Source organism: Phoxinus phoxinus (assembly GCF_949152265.1).
Source record: "Phoxinus phoxinus genome assembly, chromosome: 19".
NCBI classification, from domain to species: domain Eukaryota; kingdom Metazoa; phylum Chordata; class Actinopteri; order Cypriniformes; family Leuciscidae; genus Phoxinus; species Phoxinus phoxinus.
This window is the reverse complement of record NC_136894.1, coordinates 26,834,687-26,845,711: the sequence shown is the minus strand read 5'-3', so window position 1 is coordinate 26,845,711 and position 11,025 is coordinate 26,834,687. Positions and strand designations below refer to the sequence as shown.

Sequence of the window (11,025 nt, the reverse complement as noted above, 5' to 3'; positions counted from 1 at the left end):
AATGATGAACCAAAAGCCGCTTATAGCTTTTTTAAGAAATTACACTGCTTTATATTGAATTTAATCATATTTGTATGCATATATAATCCTCCAAATCTCATGCAGGTACAATGTTGTTGATTTTGATTAACGTAGTGAATCTGAGAAAATGTACCAAATAAGTAAATACATCCATAAGAACTATGGAAATTGTTTTAGGTTAAAACCTCTGTATCAATAAATATATTTGCACTGAATTAGTGTTATAGAATCTTTTTTCATATTTTGAGATTTTAACCGGCTAACTATATATTATTTCTTGACACTGTCAAAGTGCTGTTACTTTACATTTGGGAATAATGATTTTCATTACTCATAACCAATGAAAATGATGAAAAAATATTCATCACACAGGCATATTTTCAGTTTGATGCCGCCAAGACGAGCAAGCATGGGCAGTTTTGGCAAAAACATTCAGTTTCTGTTGTAAAAAGATTGGCACAGTGGTTCTCTATCCTATATATTGAATGTCTCTGCTTCAGATGCTTTCAAAATTAATGGATGATGAAACTGCTCTGGTTTGGATTCCCATAAGAGGTGGTGAATATTTTAGAGGAACCTTTCTGTGATTTCTCAGCTTCTGCCTTCACTATCACAGCACTAGAAGGATCCAGGATTAGGAAAGGTCCCTGTGTTTGCCATTGTTGGGCTGCACAGGACATGTGACCTTGAGATAGCTATAGGGATCTGTGTTTTATCGTGAGTTATGAGAGCATGATGTGATAGACAGAGGAAATGAAACTCAGTGGCATTATGCTCTGCCACTGCAACTAACTGTGGGAAATTCTAAAACTAGATCAGACCAATAACATATTTAAGAAAAAAAAACTACAAAGTTTGCAGACACCGCCTCGTGTTGTTGTGGTGAGAATGAGGCCATCCATTCAGCAGAAATCATAATCGAGAGAACTAAAACTGAAAGTACAAAAGTCCTTCACTTTTTATACAATACAATTTCGTTATCATTTATTTAAAAGTATGTTTTAAATCTCATAAATATATATATAGAATAAAAAAGGTAATTGCGACGTTTCCTCCCCTCAAAACTATTTTTTGAATGACATTATAGCACGCAATTTGAAAGCAATATGTATATAAAATATGATTTATATATAATAAATGTGCACTGCATATACAAAATACTGCATCACCTACTACTTCACCGACCATCTCTGGCTTCACTCTTCATTCAAGCCTTCAAGCACGTACCAGAGAGCCGATGCCGATCAGCTGGCGGATGTGACGTTCTCTCACATCCGGTTGTAATCGCGGAAGAGCATCAGGCTGATAATGAGTGATGCGCTGATTTTGGTGAGTTTCGCCTTCGCTCTGTCTCTCTCGGCTGTTTTTATTTTATTTTTAGTAACAGCAGTTTTGGTGCTTATAAATGACAAACTTTTTTCAACTGTTAACGCCGAGTTGCATTAGAGAGGTCAGTAAGTTAAGTATTTAAGTTTAGGGCTACAAGCTTGTTTATGCTCCGCTATTCGTGCTATAGCCTACACTATAAGTGTAAATATACTACTCGTGAATATTAATTACGTCTTTTCTGAATATCGAGTATTTGTTAACGAATGGTTGTTTATTGGGGACAGATTTTTACAGTGAAATGTGTTTTAAAGCTTGTTATTCCCATTGGCACAAACGGGGTAACTGCATTCATGATGGCAGTGCAGAATCAATAACTGTAATAAACTGTATTTTGGCTTAATATATTTATTCATATTCTTTAGACAAACAGGGAAGATAGTGCTATCTAGTACTGCAAGTTAAAAGGTCTCTGTTTAATCACCTTACCTGGCTGCAGTCATATGTAAATTAAGTATGTAAGTATAAAATGGGTATCAGAAGTATGGCAGAGAGATCAGGTTAGATTGGAATGAGCTATAATTATCTTTAGAGTTGCCATTCCAGCATTTTCACTTATTTTACCACAAATGTTAATTTTTTTGTATGTTTAAGCAATTTTATATTCAAAATGTAACTTAAACATAAAATTTTAAAGGCTATATTGGTATCGGCCGATATATATGTTCCATTTTTTATGTTACCGTTATCGGCCCACTAAGAAAATTTCGCCGATACATATTAAAGCCAAGACACTTCTGATTCGCACTGTTCGCCTTGATGGTTTTTAATTGCTTGAAATATGATCGAAATAACTTAAAAAAATAAAATACAGTTCAGTGCAACATGTGCGACGCAAGTCTGTCAAATAGGCATCCTTATTTTGATTGACATACAAAATGTAAGCATATATGTAGTACATTTATAGACTTACAAATAGTAATTTGTTGTATTTTTGCTTGGCCATGACTTTAGACCAGCTCTAAAAGTTGGTCAAAGGCTGCTTGATTAGATCATGTAGTCCTGAATGTTGTTTGATCACTGTTCTTTCAGTTTGTGTATAATGGCAGTATGTTGCATGAAAGCCAGATAAGGCATGTCTCTTTGTTTGACTGTTCATCATCTTTTCTTCTCTGGTTCAGGTGATGCGCCCCAACTGCATGTAGGTATGCGGAGCGGCGTGGGCTACAGCGAGTTGGAGGGAAGTCTTCCAGCCATTGCTTCTTTGAACGCCTCGTATTCCCAGGCGTCCCTCTCCCTTCCCTCCCCTTACTACTCCCCGCTGCCCCCGGGAGAGAGGAAAGCCTTCTCAGACGTCCGCCGAACCTTCTGCCTCTTTGTTACGTTTGACCTCCTCTTCATCACTCTGCTCTGGATCATTGAATTAAATGTAGGTTTTTATTTTGTGCTTCCAAATTGTCTTCTTGCCCAGTGCTAATCGTTTTTTTCAGTTTGTACTTCCCTTTTTTTACTTCATCTATTATAATTTGGGGTCATGTTTACGGTTGATTGTACGTGCCTGTTTCACTTCCTCTGATGAATGCAAAATTAGCATATTATTTTTAACCATATTTAGTTAAGTTAATAGAGATGTGTGTATATGTGTATTCATTTATATAAAATATATGAAATATTTATTTCAATATTTTATTAAATATATGGAAATAAAACCTTGTATAAATTAAAATGTTTTTACTCATTTTAAATGTATCTTTGGCGTGTGATATAAAATAGTACATCATGTGCAGTTTAAAGTGTTTGTTTTGTTTTTGAACATGGTAAGTTTGATCTGTTTTTCTGTCTGTGTCTCAGATCAGTAAGAGTATATGGACCAGTCTTGAGAATGAGGTCGTTCTCTACAACTTCAAGTCATCTTTCTTTGATATATTTGTAAGTATGAGTCCCAATGATTTGTTACCTAGTGAACCATAATAAAATGTGGTATATTTTTGTATTGGCTTTAAACGGAGTTCTCTTCACTGTTGATCTGATATATCTCTCTTCCATGCTATTCAGTTCAGTCAAACACACAAACAAACACTTAACTGTATAAAATGTGTCAATCATTAAACTGTCCCAGTTTTTGTATTATTATTTTAAAGTGTTAGTCTGTTTACTTAAAGCTTGTATATCAGGAGGTGTGAGAAATTGAGATTCATACAGTTGCTTTCTTGTTACTGTCACTTTAGCATGTGACATCAACAGATTGTACTTTAAAAAGTGCTCGTCCTGTACAGCATGTACAAATGAATTCTGGGTGAATTTTGGGTTAAAAAAAGGCCTTTTTTGCATTGAAGCTGTTCTCATATCTGCAACGAAAAAAGTGATGGCATCCTATAAAAATGTCAAAACTCTGATATTTACTATCTTTCTAAAGGATCAGCACTGAACAGTCATTGTTAAATTTACTTTACATAGCAATAATCTCTTTCTTTTTCTCCTTTGCTTGTTCCCGCTCAGCTTTTAGCTGTGTTTAGATTTCTGTGTTTGCAGCTTGGATATGCTGCATTTAAATTGAGACACTGGTGGGTCATTGCGGTAAGAAAGACCAACCGCAGCCTATAAACATCTCAGTATTTCTTTATTTTTATGCAATATAATATATTTATTATATATATTTGTAATGTATATAATTATATGTGTGTGTGTGTGTGTGTGTGTGTGTGTGTGTGTGTGTGTGTGTGTGTGTGTGTGTGTGTGTGTGTGTGTGTGTGTGTGTGTGTGTGTGTGTGTGTGTGTGTGTGTGTGTGTGTGTGTGTGTGTGTGTGTGTGTGTGTGTGTGTGAACTCAACTTGAGTGTGTGTATCTACAGTACTGGTCAAAAGTATGGAAACATAACTTTTTTTAATGTTTTTGAAAGAAGTCTCTTCTGCTCATCAAGGCTGCATTTATTTGATCAAAAATACTGGAAACGCAATAATATTGTGAAATATTATTACAATTTAAAATAATGATTTTCTGTTTTAATAGATTAGAATGATTTCTGAAGGATCATGTGACACTGAAGAATGGAGTAATGGCTGATTAAAATTCAGCTTTGCTTCACAGAAATGAATTATATTTTAAAGTATATTCAAATAGAAAACCATTATTTTAAATTGTAATCATATTTTACAATATTACTGTTTTTTCTGTATTTTTGTTCAAATATATGCAGCCTCGATGAACAGAAAATACTTTTTTCAAAATAGTAATGTTTCCAAACTTTATATATATATCACACACACACACACACACACACACACACACACATTTTATACTTTTACAGGTTTAGATATGATCATTGTCTTTTGTTCTTTCTCTGATCTCAGATCACTACTTTGGTGACCAGCTCCTTCCTCATTGCCAAAGTCATCATATCAGATGTAAGATAGTTAATGTTTTATCTTCCTAGCCAATCTATTTCAATGCTTAAATTATATGAAGTGAAGTCTCATTGTCTGCTTTGTTCCTCAGATGAACCACTAACAGCTCTCTGAAGTTTTATATGTTTTATTACATTGCTGTAATAATATAAATAGGTGCAGGAGGTCATAGTTGTCTCTTGTTTTCTCAGTTGTTTAGTCAGAATGCTTTTGGCTACGTTCTTCCCATCACCTCGTTTGTGTTGGCATGGTTGGAAACCTGGTTCCTGGATTTCAAAGTGCTCACACAGGAAGCAGAGGACGAGAGAGGTGAGAATTTTTCATACAAATATTCAGGGCTGTGTTGAATATACACACATCGGTCAAAATAAAAGACTTTGTTTATTCATGTTGGTCATAAAAGCATCCTTTTAAGCTGAAATATTACATGTTTGAAAATAGCAGACAGTGGATGGCAGGTTATTTATTTTTTTTCCCTGATCTTACATTTATTTTATTTCAGGCAAATCCCCTAAAGGCTTCATAATTTGTTTGTTTTTTCATGATAATTTTCCACTCTCTCTAAGGCTTTTAGAAATAAGCAGTTTGAAGTCAAAGCTTTTAGCATCTGTAACTTTAGCTGACGTATGAATTGCATAATATTATGATTGGCTGACCTTTTCCAAATTAAATTAGTAAAAATGTCCGAGACGTGTAATAATACTGAACATTATTATTATGTAAATGTGGATAATCATATATTTGATGGTTCTGAGCGAGCAGATTTGCTTATTAGTTGTGGGTGGACTGGGGAACTTGAGTGACTACATAGTGCAAGGCTTCTTAAAACAGGAAGAAAGAACCTTTTTCCTTTGATATGTCATTTTAATAGTCATGTGGTCACTTAAAAGTCACATTACTTTAAGATTTGGGAAGGGAAACTTGCTTCTACTTTGATTTGGTGATGCACACTATGACTGTCACTGATGTTTGGGAAAGTCTTTGTAGGATAGGAAGTGCGCTACATTGATGGTCTGTCATTTCCTCGTCTCCTGCAGTGTATCTGGCAGCGGTAAATGCGGCGTGTGAGCCGGCCCCTCTGATCACTCCTAGAGCCGTGTCTGACGGACAGTTTTACTCCCCGCCGGAGTCCCTGGCAGGTAGAGCCATTCGCTTTCATTCGAATGTGACTCAATGTCTGTTTTTGCTTTATTTCCTGCCTAATGTTTGTGTTTGTCCTGTAGGTTCTGAGGATGATCTTGATGAAGAGGGTCTCGGCCGGAGAGCAGTAACTGATCAAGTATACACATGATTGTTTTCTTTCTTTTCATTATGTTTGCATGGAAGAAATATCTGAAAATGACCCAATTTCTGTCCTTCTAAAAGTAATAAGAACCACTTATTTCATAAGCAAAGCTGGGGTGCATTTCCTGAAAGCATCGTTAGCCAACGGTGCTCGCAAGTTCCGTCGTTACAAACATAATTCAACGGTTTGCCATTTCACGAAACCATAGTTCCAATTAATATTCCCAAACAGTGTCCCAAACTTGTGTGGTGGGAACTACAGCTCTCGAGATGTGGTTAAAAGCATAGTTTCTTGTTAAATCACATGTGGACTTAAACAGATCATGCTCTTGGGCACACTAGGCCTCTATCACACTTCCGTGTTCGAAACAACTAGGAGCATAAATATTTTGTTATCTATATAATTTACCTTGTCAACAATCAGCGCCTTTTTTGAAGAGTGCGCATGTGCGTAAATTCGCAAGGGAACTCTGAAGTATGATGTAAAAGTGAATGAATGAAACCATGTTACTACAGTGTCGGTAAAAAGTGTTGTGACTAGTTGGTTAGTTTTCTCCAACGATGCAGCGTACTATGGTAGTTGACCAGTGAATTACATCGTTGTACGGGAAACACCGCAGTTAATTCTGTATTCACTTGTTTTTAGGACAAAGAGTTTGTACGACAGGGACGGGAGGCCATGGCAGTGGTGGAACAGATACTGACACAAGAGGAAAACTGGAAGTTTGAGAAGACAAATGTATGTACACGTCCATGCTTGCAGTATTTATTTGCTAATGGTTTTGTGATTGGCTTAATATGAAACTTTTTCATTCTTAGGAGCAGGGAGATGCAGTATACACACTTGAAATCCCATTCCATGGGAAGACATTTATTTTAAAGGTATGATGCCTAATATATTATGAGCCTTCTTACTCCATGTTTCTACATGTATACAGAATCAGTTACGTACCTGTGTTTGGCGTGTTGTAGGCACTCTTGCAGTGTTCTGCAGAGCTGGTGTATCAGGAGGTCATTTTGCAGCCAGAGAAGATGGTGCAGTGGAACAGAACCGTGTCTGTTTGTCAGGTACACGTGCACTCTCAGACTCCTCCGTTAAAGACAGCTGAAACACACGTGGGTGTGAGGCATGTGTTAATCCTGAAAAGACACATGTACACATCAAAATGTACAAAAAAACATTAGGTCACCACCATTCAAAGGGTTTGGGGTTGGTAAGACTTATTGTTTCTGAAAGCAGTCCCACCAAAGCTGCATTTATTTGATAGTGTAATGTAACAATTTAATAAATATTACAATTTAAAATATTTTTTTAAAATATATTTTAAAGTGTCATTTATTCCAGTGATGGCTGATGCTGATCCAATCTCATGTGTTGTCCGATTAAATGATTTGTTAGTCGCTGGATGTCATTGCATAATGGAGAACTAAATGGAAACTATAAGAAGCTACAAAAAAAATGTTTATGTTGAATGGATTAAGATTATAATCAACGTTCTCTCGGTTCCCTCCTCTGATCTGCCCATAGATTTTACAGAGAGTGGATGACAACACAATGGTGTCATATGATGTATCTGCAGGAGCTGCTGGAGGTGTCGTGTCTCCCAGGTGGCTGTTTTTGCTTCTCAATGGGTGTCAAAAAGCTTAGGCCTGTTTTACATGCACTTCATATTAACAGGCTGCAGTATTCACACTGCGATGTAGAGTTTCCTTTTAGAACGTATATATTTTCAATACATAGTCATGATGTGATCATTTATACTGGTATTCAAAGGATTCAAACAGTGTCTCTTTCTCGTTTTTGACATTCAGGGACTTTATAAATGTTCGTCGGGTGGAGCGCAGGCGAGACTGCTACATTTCTGCAGGAATGGCGACCAATTACATCAACAAACCTCCTCAGAGTCGCTACGTCAGGTCTGTCGTGTCCTCAGCCTATTCAAATGCAGAACATATTTTAAGCTGTAAATCAAACTATCTCTCTCTCTCTCAGAGGGGAAAACGGTCCTGGTGGATTTGTTGTGTTGAAATCCAACAGTAATCCTTCAGTTTGCACCTTCATCTGGGTTCTCAATACAGACCTTAAGGTAAGAGCTTCATGCACCACCAGTTTGTACATTTAAGCAATTTAAACGTATTCAAATAATTCATGTTTTTAATAGTTTGCAAATGCAAGCATCACTATTAGTGTTGTGCATATTTGAGGTTAAGGGGTTGTTTAGATCTCTGACCCCAAGTATTTAACGTCATTCCATTCTTCTTACAGGGTCGCCTTCCACGTTACCTCATCCACCAGTCACTGGCCGCCACCATGTTTGAGTTCATGTCTCATCTCAGGCAGCGTATAAATGATGTCCACGTTTCCTACCGGTGATCTCCGGCTTTGACTCTTTATCCAGCCACAGTTTACATTGTGGTAACTTCAAATTACACTGCGCCATATTCATTCTCCTGTAAACTACAGTTGTCATGAGGAGATACAGCTTTACATTTGACTGGTGGAAGGTTGTTACAAGCTGTCTCAGTGTTTGGCTGCACTTTATACTGAAGTTAAAGCTGATATAGACGTACTACTACAGCACATTGACATGAGGCTGAACCCATACTGTCAAATCACTCAAGAGCTAGAAACATGCACAGGAAGTTGTGTGGTGTGTAAGGGGAAATGTATGTGTTATTCAGCTGTGCCTAAAACCACTGTTGTCCCCCTAGTGAACATGACTGAAGGCTAGGATTGTTTCTATACAATATTCTGAGCCAAATCCGCTGCGGTTTCTCATTCTGCGTTTACTTGTGCCTTAATCGTTCATGCACACACATTCATACTAATATATATTATTGTTTGAGGTCTTATTATGGTTTTCAATTGGCTCTTGTGGCCAAACATTGCTGCGTTAGATTATTAAAAGTTAATCTGTAGTGTAGATCAGCGGTCTGCTATGTATATGATCCTTCTGTCTAATAATGCATACGGTTAAGAGTTTGATTATGCAGTTATGTCTTAAATCAACATTAACCGGTTAACTAGTACCAAAATACTTGTAGCATGCATACAAATTTCTGCTGCTACAACAACAACACAAAATATTGAAGCAAACATTTGTGCTTGGTTTTATTCTATAAAATCAATCTGAAATGAATGTAATGGTCCTTTTATTGAAATTTGCATTTATTTCTCTTCTTTCGGAGTTGCATGTCAGTTTATTTTCACACAGAGCATAATTGTCAGATTTGTATTGGTTATACACTCATGTTTCCCACATTTATACAGGGCATAGCATTTTATAAACATTTGAAACCGGAAATAAATCATAGTCACCAGTTGTTTGATTAGTATTGCCACTAATATAAATGCCGCTTATAAAATGTGAATGTGACCTTCATGAATAGTTGCCTTGAAGCAAGCAAAAAAAATTTTTTGCTTTTAATGGAGAGAAAAGACACTCTTACAGAGTATTGGGCTTCCTTTTAAGGGACGGCATGTTTAGGTCAGTTTAACAGTGATGTTGTGAATGATGTTGATCTTTTTAAACAGTCTTGTTCTTGTTTTGCAGCCGTATTTGTTTGTACTTGTGTGCCTTTGTTGCCGTTTCCCTCACTGAAATCACATGTTCAGGATTGCTTATGTTATTTAGATTTATTTTGTATCTGACTGTACATCTTTTTTGGCATCTACAGACTGTAACCACATTTATTTGTGCAGAGCCTTTTGCAGTTCACTTGAATTCATTCAATTCAGGTTCTGTGTGAATGTTATTTTTATACTGATTTACAGTAATATGAAGCTATACAGAATTTTGTCATGTAATTCAAAAATCAGAGTTTCTGCTGAATTCAATAATCAACATTTAATAAAACTAACAAACAGTTTATACATGATGTCTGTTATTTGTTTCACATTTATTGTTAATCAAAACCCAAAATTGGATTTTTGGATGCCCCAGTTGGACAAGTCATTCAAGTTTCCACTTCCAACTTTTTTTATTTATAAAATTATATATATATAAATATTATTAAAAAAATATATAAGCAACAGCTGTAATGGAACTCTTTGACCGATTCTAAATAAATAATAAATCAATTATGATTTCAGTTCACAACACTTTAAAAAAAAAAAAAACTATATATCTGATATTTTATCATATAAAACCTAAAGATAAAAATGTTGTAAAATGATTTGCTTGAACATTGTTCTCATGACATCTTTATTTGAAATAAATGCTATTTGTTTGTATATTTTATCTAATGCAATGACATTCAGACCTTTTGAAAGTGTAGCTTATAGTGTCCAAAAGGTTCAGAATTACATTGATTCATTTAATTGACACTCTTACCCAAAGCGACAAAATAAGGAAATGCGGTTAATAATCATAAATATGCTAGAAATAATAGCTATAACTCTGTGGTAATTCTATTTTCTCTTCTCTTTCTTTAAAAACACCCTGACATAATCACAAGGATGATTATTTGTACTATGTATTTTCAGTTAACAGCCCCTGGCAGAGTGAGTTGTGCTCCGTCCCCCATGTGATAGCACACAGCCTATGAGCCTCTCACATGAGTGTCACACATCAAACGCTTCTCTATTTCCCTCTTTCCCTCTCATAAATTCTGAGGTTTGGAATTTCGTTTATTCATGTGATACTTGTACACATTTGGAGGATTGTCTCACTTGGAATTTGACAAAAATCCACATTTGAGAAGAAAACTTCCCACACTGATCAAACCAAAAAGATGCAATAGGGGATGTGAAGTGTTTGTTAGTCCTCAAGGACTGTAAAATTAAATGACACATCTTGAACATCCATAGCGAAAAGCATAAGTGTCTGTTTAGTTCTGGATTTTTGTGAGTAGGCTACCAACCTGCAACTGAAATACACAACATTTTTATGATAAATGACACCTGACAAAACAAACATTTGTGCATGTAGTATTTGTCTTGTATTTCTAAAGAGACATCATGCCAAACCTTGATTTTACAAGACAACCT

General features: G+C 35.9%; 1 protein-coding gene and 1 long non-coding RNA gene across 3 annotated transcripts in view; one reads left to right on the top strand and one right to left on the bottom strand.

The window, feature by feature from the left end:
* LOC306986670 overlaps positions 1 to 11,025 on the bottom strand; it is a 392,716-nt gene that overhangs the window by 96,172 nt on the left and 285,519 nt on the right. The window lies entirely within an intron of this gene.
* Positions 1,204 to 9,913, top strand: stard3 (StAR related lipid transfer domain containing 3). Of its 2 annotated transcripts, none has more exons than XM_079591739.1 (15): positions 1,204 to 1,350; positions 2,529 to 2,776; positions 3,199 to 3,276; positions 3,847 to 3,924; positions 4,698 to 4,751; positions 4,943 to 5,060; positions 5,789 to 5,890; positions 5,975 to 6,030; positions 6,682 to 6,774; positions 6,855 to 6,917; positions 7,008 to 7,103; positions 7,564 to 7,643; positions 7,848 to 7,952; positions 8,029 to 8,122; positions 8,302 to 9,913. In XM_079591739.1, exons 2-15 carry the CDS (start codon positions 2,555 to 2,557, stop codon positions 8,407 to 8,409), a joined length of 1,347 nt encoding a protein of 448 aa, XP_079447865.1. In that variant the 5' UTR covers positions 1,204 to 1,350; positions 2,529 to 2,554; the 3' UTR covers positions 8,410 to 9,913. The 2 variants fall into 2 exon arrangements, with proteins under 2 accessions (XP_079447865.1, XP_079447866.1); XM_079591740.1 differs by having other exon boundaries at positions 1,314 to 1,471.

What these genes read in the sequence shown, in the direction of transcription:
- stard3 (XM_079591739.1), top strand. Translation starts at nt 2,555, where the DNA reads ATGCGGAGCGGCGTGGGCTACAGCGAGTTGGAGGGAAGTCTTCCAGCC. An exon ending in GGAAGCAGAGGACGAGAGAG is followed by an intron (nt 5,061 to 5,788) that starts GTGAGAATTTTT and finishes CGTCTCCTGCAG; the next exon opens with TGTATCTGGCAGCGGTAAAT. An exon ending in CCCGCCGGAGTCCCTGGCAG is followed by an intron (nt 5,891 to 5,974) that starts GTAGAGCCATTC and finishes TTTGTCCTGTAG; the next exon opens with GTTCTGAGGATGATCTTGAT.